The 14,223-nt window shown below is 40.9% G+C and overlaps 1 protein-coding gene across 1 annotated transcript in view; it reads right to left on the minus strand.

Moving 5' to 3' along the window:
• SND1 (staphylococcal nuclease and tudor domain containing 1) overlaps window positions 1–14,223 on the minus strand; it is a 452,156-nt gene that overhangs the window by 398,243 nt on the left and 39,690 nt on the right. Inside the window, exons 3-8 of the mRNA XM_033195134.1 lie at window positions 11,696–11,816; window positions 7,645–7,723; window positions 5,274–5,434; window positions 4,077–4,168; window positions 3,275–3,433; window positions 1,636–1,742 (exon numbers count right to left, since the gene is read on the minus strand). Coding sequence (XP_033051025.1) covers window positions 1,636–1,742; window positions 3,275–3,433; window positions 4,077–4,168; window positions 5,274–5,434; window positions 7,645–7,723; window positions 11,696–11,816 — 719 coding nt within the window. The remainder of the gene's footprint in view (window positions 1–1,635; window positions 1,743–3,274; window positions 3,434–4,076; window positions 4,169–5,273; window positions 5,435–7,644; window positions 7,724–11,695; window positions 11,817–14,223) is intronic.

The raw sequence follows: 14,223 nt of genomic DNA on the forward strand, positions 1-14,223 counted from the left end.
ACTCCGCCCAAAAATCCATAAAATCTACTGGTCATGTTGATATTATTTTCAATGCATTCACTTTCTTCAAAGAAAGGCAAGATTCTGGGCCAGGCGCAGTGGCTCACGCCTGTAATCCCAGCACTTTGGGAGGCGAAGACAGCGGATCATGAGGTCAGGAGATCGAGACCATCCTGACCAACATGGTGAAACCCAGTCTCTACTAAAATACAAAAAAAAAAAAATTAGCCGGGTGTGGTGGTGTGCTCCTGTAGTTGCAGCTACTGGGGAGACTGAGGCAGGGGAATTACTTGAACCAGGGAGGTGGAGGTTGCAGTGAGTGGAGATCGCGCCACTGCACTCCAGCCTGGCGACAGAGCAAGACTCCGTCTCAAAAACAAAAAGGGCAAGAAATTAAAGAATGCAAAAAAAAAAAAATCAAATTAATTTAGAATACTAATGAACATAACAGGATTCTCTGAACCAAACAAAAGAAATTGAGCATTGTAGAATAATCAGAAGTATTTGGAACACTGTACTTGATACGGTTATTATAACTTTCTAAACTGAAGAACAACATTAAAAAAATTCTAAGCAATCACTGTTTTTTTCCATCAGACAATACACATGTCAGATGTGCCATATCAAATGGCCTAGATTAATATCTACTTTTATAAAAACTTGCAAATACTTCCGCTTATAGATACTGAAGGATGAAAAAGACCTAAGAAATGGAACAAATATTAGTTATTCATTCATGTCGTTGTACATTTCTTAGCTGTATATCTCAGTCACAAAAAAGTAGTTATCAAGACCATTATAACTTCAAGATTTCGAAACAAGTCATACAGCAAGCAAGCCTTGAGAGTGGACTATTGTCATCAGCTGTGTGTTGTCTTTGCTTAAATGTATCATAGAAGGTAGTGATTCAGACTTTCCTGAGCATCATTTCCATTCATCTACTGTTGCTACCTGCTTTATTTTCTTCCATCTACCCCATCAAATGGAGAAAGTTCACCTATATCTATATCTTGACCTTGACGGTTGAAATGGCAACTAATATTTGGAATTTCTACATGCAGTTTTTTAGAAACACATTATTCCTATATTTGCTTTAATGATAGGCAACAAGTCAAAAACACACCAATAACATCTCAGGATTATATTAGCATTTATAACTGAAACATAATTTTAAATAAGTTAGGGCATAGGCCTCACAACAATATTGAATGATCCTGGTTTAAAATCCACAGGCTCTGTCTTTCCATCATAACCCTGCTCCTGTCTATCTGTTTGGGAGCAGCTGATAAGCAACTTCATCTTTCTCAAATAAGCTTCAGGTTTATTATATTTCAAATGTGTAACACCCAGAACCTAAGCAAGGGGCTTGGGAAAAAATGACCTGAAAACATTTAAAAAGCAAATCAAGTGAAGAAAAATGTCTGACTGAAGACTCTAAGTCCTTACCATCCAGCATTCAATTAGACTGAACCTGAAGACCAATATTTAAGTCACTCCTCTATAAGGAACTGCCCTACTCCTTTACTGAAGTAAAATGAACACTGACACACAGGTGTGTGAGAAAATCACCAGATTTCTTTCCCTAAAGATCCTTAACAAGATCCATAGCTGGAAGGCCTCTAGGACAGACCTTACCTTTCTGCCGCCCTCAGCTTTTCTGCGCCCCGGGTGTAAACTGCAATCGACCAATCCACACAGCGTGCGAAACCTTCCTTCAGGAGGAGCTCTGTGATGTTGCCGTTCTGAAAAACAAGATACAGGAGAGGCAGGCACAGATTAGACTCTGTTGCAAAAGAATCCATTTCTCTAGACTTCTGACACAATTAACATAGTCACAATCTAGTCTGCAGTTTGTTTGTTTGTTTGTTTACAGTAGGGTAGCTTCTCTCACTAGGAAACCACTCCTAAGATGGGAGAGACGCCACTCTGAGACTCCTTTCAACAGCCTTGGCTTCGTATCCCCACAACGTCCACCATAATAACTCACTTAATAGGAGTAGGATAAATGCTAGTGGCTTTGAAGGGAATTGACATTTCAATAGCTCTTCTTGTGGGCAGAGGAGGATGTTAATCTTTAAGAGAGATTACACCTTATTCTTCCTTCCCTTAAGATCAGCACTTCCTCCCCCTTTCATAAGAGCTGAAGAACAGGCTGAGCGGGGAATAACGGAAGCTACACTGTGCCCAGTGAATTAAAATTCACACTCTACCGTGACACAGAGCCATCTGGCAGGGCACAGCCAGACAGCACTCCAGAAGAAACAGACATGACCTTGGCACACCCTAAACCAAGCCTCTCAACCTTCCACAAATGCCATCATGGAAGAATTATCTAGCCAAAGAATAAGTAGCTTAACTCTGTATTGGACACAGGTTATAATAATGAAAATCCATTCAAATTTAGGTGTTAAAAAGAAGGCCATCTTATGTCTAAGAATAACCCAACTATCAAAGTGCACAATAGGGCAAAACATCCAATAATCGCAACTATAAGAACATAACCTATTCCCTGCTAAAAGCAGAGTTAGGAGGTACCTGGATAAGGCCTGGAATACAAAAAATAATTTTTCCATACCTCAGTTTCCTCATCATTGATCTACCAATATTTCAGCTAGCTAACTTCTAGACCTCATCAACCCTATTCTACAAATTTCAGTTCTACTTCTAAGGAATGTAGCAACCCCTAGGACCAAACAGTTAGATAAATATGTGATCAAGTTCCTCTTCCTCTCATGAACCCACTAACCCTTGAGATTAATTTCCTAAAGGTGAGAAAATTGTCCAATTCTGTAAGACAAATGATAACTCCCTAGAAAATGCCTCAAAAATCACCAGATATTAATAATAATCCTGCCATTTTTTTTTCTTTTTTTTTTTGGAGACAGAGTCTCGCTCTGTCACCCAGGCTGGAGTACAGTGGCATGATCTTGGCTCACTGCAACCTCCACCTCCCGAGTTCAAGCGATTCTCCTGCCTCAGCCTCCTGGATAGCTGGAACTATAGGCACATGCCACCACGCCAGGCTAATTTTTATATTTTTAGTAGAAACAGGGTTTCACATGTCGGCCAGATGGTCTCGATCTCCTGACCTCATGATCCATCCACCTTGGCCTCCCAAAGTGCTGGGATTACAGGCGTGAGCCACCGCGCCCAGCCAACATTTTAATGGATGTTAAATACAAAGAAAAAGAAGAGATAGAGAAGCAAACTCCTGTTCTTCAAACCCCAAATGATCCCTAGCCCATCACCACCCAGTCTGCACAGACACACTCACTGGATGAAGGATGGTACCCAGAATGTTCTGGTTGTGGCAGCTCTCCAGAATGATCTGAACATCTCTCTGAAGCAATCGCGACTCAGTGAAAAATTTGGCTTCTGCAGCAAAAGGCTCTGGAGTTTCACTGCCATCTGCTTCCCGTCGAAAAGTTGGGCACTAAAGCAAAGGCAAGGTAAGTGAGTAATGCAGCCTAAATGTGAGTGCTGGGCACTCTCACCCCACATTAAGCCTTCCAAAAAACACACATGCCATGAAGCTAAACTCAGGAAGGTCTTAAATCAGCCCTTCTAATTTAAAACACACTGGTAAAAATGGACTGGAAATATCATCATCTCAGACTTCTTGGCAAAGATAGATAATAAAACTCACATTATCGTGAGGACAATAATTTTAATTACAGTAAAAAGTGGCCCCTTACCAAGAAAAGACTTGCCAGTGCTTAGCTTTTAATCTCAGATTTTTTAAAAACCAAAATGAATATTTTACATCAACGCTTAATGCAAGTCATATTCAGCAAACTTCATAGCCTCTCATTGCTCCATTTCTCTAGGTTTACATACTCAACAACCCTAAGCACAGTCCATTCCAGACCCAGAATACTTTAAAAAATAAATAAATAAAGTTATTTGATCCAATTAGAACTGTCACACTACAAACTTTAAACTAAAACAAGTATAAAGTCAATGTTAATGGCCCATATTAGGAAGAAACAGAAGATCCAAAGTCCCCAAGTAGAAGAATCCATCACTGAACATCCACAAACTCTATACCCACCACGTAGCCAAGAGTATGGTCTGACCTTGATGCCTGACAGCATGACTGTAACCAGGTAGTAATCTGGGAGGAGCAGGGCCCTGACCACACTGCCATCCCGCACATGCTCGATGATAGCTGCATGACAGAATAAACAGCTTAAGTCCGTAGCAAACGTCCTAACAAGGATAACCACTGCCCAATCAAACTGCATTTAACACAGTTTCCTCTCCCCAAAATCCCTGAGAAAGCCTCCCTCTGAAAAGTAAGGATGCACTGGCAGATCATGAGGGTTTACATAGCAGACTCTTGCACAAAGGATTCCTGAGGAATGCAGATTAGGCCTGCTTCTCTGTCTTCTGAACCTTCTAGAACCTCGTGGCTCACACTGAAGGTTTGTTATCCATAAGCTAGGATGCTCACCTGAGTACTAGGTGCCCAACAAAAAACAATTAGTAACTTAAGATTGGTAAAAATCTTATTTTACTGAGTCTGCAATTAGCAAGGTCTCAAAACCGGGCCAAAAACTATATAGCACATAAATACACATAACAGTCAGCCCTCTGTATCCATCGGTTCCACATCCGTGGATTCAACCAACCACAGGTCAAAAATACTCAGAAAAAAGAAAAAATTCCACAGAGTTCCAAAAAGCAAAACATGAATTTGCCACACACCATTATGTTGAGTCCACACAAACGTGGTGTGTAGGCACTGTAACAGTTATTGTAAGTAACCTAGCGATGATTTAAAGTATACGGAAGGATGTGAGTGGGTTATAGGCAAACACTGCACCATTTTATATAAAAGACTTGAGCATCTTTGATTCTGGTATTCCCGGGAGGAAGAGCAGGGCAGGGTCCTGGAATCAATCCCCAACGAAGGGTAACTGGATCTGTTTAGATGTATACAGAAAATATGTTGCTACCTCTAAGTTTCAGGGTTGCTATTTAAGCAGCCTTCTTTTTGAGACTAGACCATAATCAATGTGCAAAACACCAGCAATTTACTGCCCTGCAACAGCACAGGACTAGCCTCTGCAGAAGTATCCGATGTGACCCACGTGAACTGAATCCAAATTCCCTTCTGAAATACTAAGGTGCTGTTTTAACCTCAAGGATTTCCCAAGGATACTAAATAAGTATAAGAAAGGCTTACTAGATTTTACAAACCTCAAGCAGCAAAGAGTGCAAACAGAAAGAAATCACCCTGAGTTGTATCTGTCTGTTCCCGCCAGCCTCACCATTAACAGGCTTCTGGTGGTGTGAGTCCACAAAGTGCCTTGGGTTTTCAATGGTATACTTGAGGTCCCGAATAGTATGTGAACCGTTCCCCTCACTCCACATCCCTTTCTTGGCTGCCTTTGCTTGTTCTTCACATTCTGAAAGCCGGTTCTGCTCAGGACTGGGACATAAAATATAAACAAGAGTGGTTAGTGAGTTCACAAACAGAAATATGAGGTTCTCTGACACACATTTTCTTTAACATCTTCACCCCTTGAAGACACCAAAGGTCTGTTTCAGATCCATGGCTTAAGATATAACCAGAAAATCACCATGATTGCAATTTCTAGATTCCAGACTTGTCCCTTCAAACAAAAGGTTAAATAGTAAGAGCACTTAATGAGATGATCTAAAGAACACACTCTCAGTACTGCCACCATCACCAATGAGAAGAGAACAAGTTAGTGGCTCAGAGCTTCATTTAACCATCCCAGATTCAGGAACCGGAATCCCAGGCACAGCTCAGTAGTGCAGAGAAGCCGACTAAGAATCACTCTTTCTCTCTCTCAGTTTACAGAACAAGGCTGAGGAATGTGGAATGAACACTGCTATCACAGATAATGTTACCCCCAAACTACTTACACATTCAATAAGGCAAGCTAGACAAAAGCAGCTTGAAAATGGAAGCCTCCTCCTTCATCAGGCAAGAAACCAAACTATGTACTAGAGCAGCCAAAATATCAGTAGACAAACCAAATCAAGTTTTTTAAAAAAGGCTAGAAATGGCTCCTCTTTCTCTGTTATATCTGAGCTAAAGGAAGCATGGAACTGCATGGCTTTTGCATAATCTCAGACACCCAGTGCTGTATGCATAAACTGAATCTCTTCTCATCTTCAGCAAGAGGGATTCCTAAGCAAGGGTGACCTACCAATTTCTCAAGCCAGAAGTCTTCACCTCTCTTTCCTTCCCTACCCCAAAAGGCAACCACACTCTTAGGGATCCAAATTCACAGTCAAAATTAGATGAAGAAATGTAGTGTAAGAGATTGAACCAAACACAAAACTGGGAAAAAGTGACTTAAAGTCAAAATAATTTTGGAGGAAAAAGGACTGGTATTCCAGGGGAGATTTATTTGTTGAGATGGTCCAATACTGCTGTAAGATGTTTTTATTATTCATTCTAATTGCAAACTGAATTCCCAAAAAATACTGAAATGGTAATCAAGCCAGTAATTATCCTTAAGATACAGATTTGGCATACATCCAAAAACACCACCAAAACAAGTATCTTAATTCAACAAATTCCCACTGGCACACCCCAATTATAGAGTCCAGCAAATGTCTCCTCACAGTCAGAAAGGACCATAGAAGTCTACGGTGAACGACCTGGCCCCTATGCCCGTGAAGGCAGAAAGAATGCGAAAGGCGCACATTTGCCTTTGCTCATCCTCATCATTGGTATACCTCATGCAAATGTTTCTCTAAAGCCTTTCCTATAGCTATGACAGTCATATAAGACAGCAGGGACTTAATGATATAAAACAGCATTATTATAGCCTCCAAATTACAGATGTAGCACTTTTCAGAGACTGAAGCGTTAATGAAAGCCAGCCGCAATCCATCCTACTGAGAGCCAACACTAGAGAACTTGAACATGATATATGTACTATAAACCTGACATACACACAACCCCTAACAGGTTCACACTGACATTGGCTAAACAAATACATTTTACCTATTAAGCAACTACAGATACATAAACCACACGGACTTGAAAGACTTTGAAGACACATACATTTTTCCTGACTCTCAAAACAGAACAAGGGAGGCCTTGTCAGTTTCTCCAGATTCAAAACAACAGATTTTGCTTTGTATTCTATTTATTCACCCACTTAATTTTGACTGTACTTACTCCTTGCACTGATTGTATATCTACTTGTTTACTACTTGTCTCCCCATTAAAATGTCAGCAGAAGCAGTCTGTCCACACTATATTCTCAGTACCTAGAAAACTGCCTGGCACATAGTAAGTGCTCAATAAATATTTGGGACTGGCTAGATAGACAGATAAATACTCTGGAACTGAGTATCTACGGTCTAAGACGTGTTAACTCTTATGAATATGAAGAATAGAACTGCCTAATCTCAAAGGCTGTGTTTAAAAGAGTCATACACTTCAAACACCATTAATGAATGCTGAGTGACTTCCCAGCTCAGAATAATCCATACTACCTGGGCAAGAATGTCCTCGAAGCTGTGAAAGCCCCTGCAGTTACCCATGTCTGGGGGCAAGAATGAAAAAAATGCAGCAAAGCCAATTTACAGCTGACTACCCAACCTCCCTTGATATCTCAAGTACATCAGAGAGACAGAGGAGTAATGAATACTTACTTATTAGCTCTCATGCCTTCTCTCCGGGTGGCTAAGCCCTCTGCAACCAGTGATTCTGCAATGTTTTCCCCATTGGTATCTGAGGAGGAAAAGGGGGGATTTAAAAACAAGATTCAAACCTGCCTCCAACAGCAACAGAGCACAGATAGGACTACTTTCACGCTTAGCTCCTAAAGGAGACTAATGCTGCCAGAGAAATGGACAAGGCAGCAATATAGCATTGGGTTTTTCAGAAAACCTCTTTTCCCATAATATCTAGTCTCTAGGACCCAAAGGTCTGTCAATCTTCTTCTCTGGACTTTGTTTTTAATTTTCCAGTGTATCTTTCGGGCCAAAGGCAATCTCAGGAACCCTGGGAGATGGACAAGAAAGCAAGACACACACAGCTGGCAGCTCAAGAGAGTATAAAGTGGTGACTAGAGGAATAGAGGCCTGGAGCTGAACACAAATCTGGCTGCCTAATAGCTTCGACAAGCTCTCCCAGCATCTTAATTTACTCATCTTTAAAGTGGGGAGAGCACTTGCCTTGATGGGTTCTTGTGAGAATTAAATAGTAATGTAATGTGTGTAAATCACCAAGCACAGTGCCAAGCACATGGTAAGAATTAGAAAAAGTTAGTCCCTTCACCGTGTACAATCAGAGAGATGGATTCATTTAGGGCTGCCTATCACACATTATGCCAGAAGGTCCAATTCCTCTCAGGGATGTCCTATTCTCTGCTTCAAGAGGACACCAAGACAAGCTACAACATTTGACAAAGACTTTCTCTTGCTCTCATAGAGATACTGAGAGAACACTGGCTAGATTTCTCATCTCTCACAAAGCAGCCATCAGACCTAGCAAGAAAAATGAAGTTAAACACAAAACCCAATCTGATTAGGTTCTACCCAGGCACTTGAAACATTAATTGTAGTTCGATGCTATTGAAAAAGCTTTCAGGCTCAGTGTTTTCTCTTAAATCTCTGCTTGTCGGCCAAAACCATAAAGGAAGACATCTATGAGGGAATAATCACATAAAAATCTTTAATATGGCAGAGAACAAGCTCCAAGATAACCTGGAACACAGCAGTCTAACTGATAGGTAATGTCAGCACAGAATAAAATTGTGTAAGATTTATATTCAGCAAACTACACATCGACTTCTGCAAGCAGTAACGGGTACATACACTGCCCCCAAGCCCAACCTAATTGCCTTGCCATTATCACGCCCAATTTTCTGCAGGGGCAAATCTTAAGGCTCTTTTCCTACCAAGAAAAGTTGAACTGAGAAATTTATACAAAGAAGGTTCAGGTTCCGAGGGTGAGTGTGGATCACCTGAGCCTTTCCATTGAGGTTACTGCTGAGGCCAGCCAAAGACATATTAGTAAATTTTATATTGGTTCTTCCAAGCAACAGGAATCCCAAAGAGTGAAAAATCAAAAGGAAAGACTCAATGATGAAGGGAAAACTGAGCAGTGAAGTGCCAGGATATCCGGGGGTGGAAAGAATGAAGCCCTGGTACAAACAAGGTGAGTGACCACAACATGAGCCTATCGACAGCACACCCGATAAGCCAGATATTTTCTTGGCACACAGCATGCTGAAATGGCCCACTCTGAAATGCCCAATTCTAAAAAGTGAGTTCTGAATGCACCTGCAAAAAGGAGAAAAGTATCTTCCCCTGGGGTGAACCCTCAACGGAGGCAACGAAATGAGGCAGATACGAAAGTGAAACAGGAATTTGTAGGCCAAGGATCTCATTCTTGCTTCTTACTTATCAAATTCTGAATTTGACTAAGTCACATCTGCAGACAGTATTTAGAGCAGGTGGGTGACTATACTGTCTTCAGAAGTCAGAAGACTAATCATCTTTTTTTAGTAAGTTCTAGGTTAACCACAAAGTCTCAAATTTTACCATTCTCTCCCATCATAAAAAAAAACTGGGTAGCAATAAAATAAATACACAAATGCTAATTATCTAAGTCACTGTTTTCTTTCATTATAATAGAATTGGCATTAGTTAAAATACCTTAGTGAAAATATTAAACATTAAACCATTCCTTTATCTTTAAAATGGAAAGATATAGGTAATTCCAATCATTATTTAAGGACATATTTATTGATCACCTACTATGTACCAGTTCTTATTCTAAACACTAATGTGTTAACACACTAAATTAAATTATATCCAGTTTGTAATGTGAGTCAGTTTAAACAGCAAACTTTTAAAAAACAACTCTACAGATAATTTTAAAAATCGCCTTCTCTTAAACAATTTGGCCATTTTGGTTGAAGACCAAGGGCATTAAAATGAACTCTTAGGGGTAGGATATTAAAATGAACTCTTAGGGGTGATCTACTTATAGAAATATCTGTGCCCACAATTATCTATGGTCCAGCAGGGTCTCTTGTGGGGTAACAGAAGACTGATCAGCTGTTAGGGAATTGAAATTTTTTAGGTAATGAAATCCTTGAACAATTGCATTTTGAAGATATACACTTCTTTTCCTCTTACATTCTTTCTAACCAGTAACCACTCAATAATTATCTTTAAGCATTTTGTTTCTTACTATATTATAATAATTATGGGTAAAAAGCAATCTTATTTACTTATTTCCCTTTTTGAAAAGAGGCCTTATGTTTCTAGAATTTCTCATTCAAACAAGAAGCAGGTAGCCGTTTTTCAGGAGGCTAAAAAGAAGTGTTTCTCTACTAGGTAGGAAATTGAACAAGATGCCTCCAAGGTCATTCCCAACTCATTTTTCTAAGACCTCTATCATTAAAAACAGTCTTAGAAGAATACTGTTAGTACTGTCATTCTACCCTGCTTATTGCTAGCACTGACTATCCAACTCAAATAGATTATCCAAATCAACTCTGTTACATGAGCTATCTCAAAGGTTTCTAATCAAGAATCACAGGAAACTTAAAAAAAACTCTGCTCCACAAATAGTTCAATGAACATAACTTCATGTTCATCTGGCTGCTTTCTGGAGAACATTCCTCTTTCAATGTCCTATTTCTGTTCCAACTCCATTCCTCAATCTTATTCTATTACTACTTAATCCAAAAAGCCCAGAACATCCAATATCCCATGAGCCATCCAGCCCAGCTAAACAATATGCACACACACAAATATCCAGAGTGAGGTGCCTTACATATACTGTCTATTTTTTTGTTTTTTGACCAGGGTCTCATTCAGTCACTCAGGCTAGAGTGCAGTGGCATGATCATGGCTCACTACAGACTCGACCTCCCAGACTCAGGTGATCCTCCCACCTCAGCCTCCCGAGTAGCTGGGACTACAGGCGTGCACCACCACGCCTAGCTAGTTTTTCCATAGAAACAGGGTTTCACCATGTTGTCCCAGACCGGTCTCGAACTCCTGTGTTCAAGAGATCCTCCTGCCTTGCTCCCAAAGTGCTGGGATTACAGGTGTGAGCCACTGCACCTGGCCTATACTATCTCTTTCAACTCTCCTGATAACTTACAAATGAAGAAACAAGGGCTTACAGAGGTTAAGGGTTAAGTAAGGGCACATGGTAGGAAATCAGAATTCTAACCTACATCTATGCAACTCCGACATCTGTGTTCCTTCCATTCCATAACAAAACATGTAGGCAGCAAAAAACCACAGGCCCTCAACAAATCTTCCTTTCCGAAAGAGTTCCCAAGAGAAGAAGAAAAGCCACAAGATAGATAAAAGAAATAGAAGATGCAAAAGGAAACGTATACGAATTCAATTAGCATTCTGACCTAGAAGCACAGAGCCATTAAGTTCCATGAGCTAATGGCCTTAACACAAGGAAGAATGCAACTCCATACTACCTGCACCTAAACCAAGCCAGGAAAGCAGGAAAAGGGGTACACAAGAAACAGGAACACTGGGGGTGTGCCTCTGTACCTATATATTCCATGTGGTCAGGGCCCAAAGCATTTCCATTTATGCCTTCAGCCAACTGTCCTAGAGCTTCCTCCACCAGAGCCCACATTGGCCTTCCACCACAAGAAAACTGATCTTTAAAGGAACTTTAGACTTGAGAGAAATGAGTCCTTTCCCTGCAGCTCACCTTTTCCAAGGTAGATCATGCCATATTCTCGCCCCTGGGGAGTCTTATTTTCTATCGTGAAACAGACTTCCTTCCCAATCAGCTTCTTTCGAAGGAACTCTCGAGCTGGAAATGCCCAGGGCTGAAAGACAAAATAAATATGTCACATGAGAACTGCCTAGTTTCAGATGCCAATCAGCATTCAAGCAACTTCATTCTTTGAGTAAATGTCTGAGTACCTACCATGGTCCTGGCCCTGCACTGGACCTTGAGAATATAAAAATGAAATGCACACAATGCAGATCGCACACTTAGGGGCTCATAAAAAAGGAGGGTCCAGCAGTCGGTTTAACTAGCACAGGCACTAAAAACAGGCCTCAGAGTTTTCCAGACACTGGCAGCAGGACTTTTTCCCTATCACTGTCTGTTCAGAGTTATAGCTTACTTTGTGAATAACATTTGCCAATGCTTTTATAGCACATACCATGTGCCAGCCACTGCTCTAAATGCCGTATATATATCAACCCACTCCTTCAAATGGGAAGTCCAGGCTCCAGGAACCCACCTAGGCAGAGGGAAGTCATAAATAACAACTGCCACCTCCATTTCTCCGCCTCTTTCCAGTTTCTAAAACACTTTCACTGCCTATTAAACTAGCCTGAAACCAGTTAAAGCCATGTTAGAAGAGGGACATGATTCGAGTGTTCTTATTTCAGAGTGAATCCCCTGCTCAAGTAAGAGCCTTATTTAAGTCATCTCCACCCTCCTCTTCGAAGATCAGCAATAGTAAGAAGATATCCCCCAAAATGTCTCTTCCACTTCTGCTCTAGTCTGAAGCCTTTACAGGTCCCAACACCCTTGGGAGGACACCAGTAACAGCCCCTGACAAAGGATCACCTTGATAATGATGATTCCTTCCTCTCACCGTTCCATGCACAGACACAAGGACTGAGCCACACATCCACACAATGGAAGCAGAGTCTCCATGTCATCTCAAGATAATACACAAAGGGGTGGTTTTGCCCCTCCCCATCTTATCACTCCTGGGATGGTTCAGACAAACAGAGATTCTCCCCCGAAGCCATTGGCACAGTGGCCACTGGCACTTGAATTTACAGTCTGGACCTGGTTTAATGTCCCAAGTTCACTTAGAACCGAAATGGGGAGGGATGGGGTAGGTGTTCAAGGAGCATATGATCAGTAGGAGCTCACAGGCTGAAAAAAAAAAGCAAAATATAAAAGGGAAAAGTGATACACAATAGCATACATTGTCTATTATAATCTCTTCAAACCACAGAACTCATGCTACACACAGTAAAGGCAAAAAAGTAAACTGGTGGCCCGAAAGGAAGCCTCTGCTAACCTCTTTGGTCCATGCTAATTATTCCATGAAGTCACCCAACAAGCTTTTCTAGAAGAAAAATTTCCATATGACTTCTAAGAAACCAGAAACCAATCAAAAGGTGGCAGGTCCACCAACCTGTTGGGCTGGTATTTATAAAAACAGTACTGTTACATAACATAAATCATGAGATTCTAGAGAACTGATCCTGAGTAAGGGTTCTTAAAGACACAAAAATGAACGGATACTCGCTCACATGATGCCCTCTCTTCAAAGCACCAGCCAACAAAGGAGCAATTCACTCAATGACGATATCGAGTTCACCTTGATTTTATGTCTCATTTCTAACCCCCGCCCCAATCTCCAAAAATAAAATCAGATACCAGTCACCAAAGAGTCTGACTGACAAATGATCCCAATTATCAACCACATCACAGAAACAGCATTGAACCAATGAACAAAGCCTCCCACATTTTCATTACCTTAGGGATCAACTTACTCTAAAAACACACCAAGCTATAGATAAGTTTAAGATGTAGTCCTGAGTACTGTTATTAATATTTAAAATTCAGTAACATACAGCTTTCCTAAATACTTGCAAAAGCTCTGACAAGACCAGTGCTCCTAAAGCAGACCAAGACTTTGGTGAAAACTCACTTACAAAGGGTCAGTTCACAAGAAAATATCTAGCCTCTGCAGGGAAACCTCCAACTTCTACCAACCGGGTAGAACTTTTCTAAAAAACTTTTAAGGCTCGCTGAAGATACATCTTCCCCTTAGGACCTCATGTTTTCCAGCTGGCTAGTTACTGGTCAATAAGAGAAAACCAAACTGGAGGTCTTGCAAAGGACATATGCCTAACCGTGTAAGAAAAAATAACCTAGTTTCTGCAATCTTCCTTTCCTAAATAAGCCTTCTCAAGTTGTGTTCTGTCCAGAGTTGGGCAAATTCAATAACTGGACAAGATATTAGATAAGAAGAGAGGCAATCAAGAGACTCCAAGAGCTATGCAGGAGAGCAACTGATCACATTACTCCTCCCGAGGGCAAGACAGTGCTCTGGGACAGAACCCTTGTGGAAGTGAGGCCAGTGTTATCCATGTGTCCACACAAAGGACAGTCAGGCAGAGGGCTATCTGATGGAGAAGTCTATCCTAACAGAAGCTTGCAGAACAACTCTAAAAGTCAGGTATAAGGAAATTTGCTCA

The sequence above is a fragment of the Trachypithecus francoisi genome, unplaced genomic scaffold (genome assembly GCF_009764315.1).
Source record: "Trachypithecus francoisi isolate TF-2019V2 unplaced genomic scaffold, Tfra_2.0 Lachesis_group4, whole genome shotgun sequence".
In the NCBI taxonomy this organism is placed as follows: Eukaryota; Metazoa; Chordata; class Mammalia; order Primates; family Cercopithecidae; genus Trachypithecus; species Trachypithecus francoisi.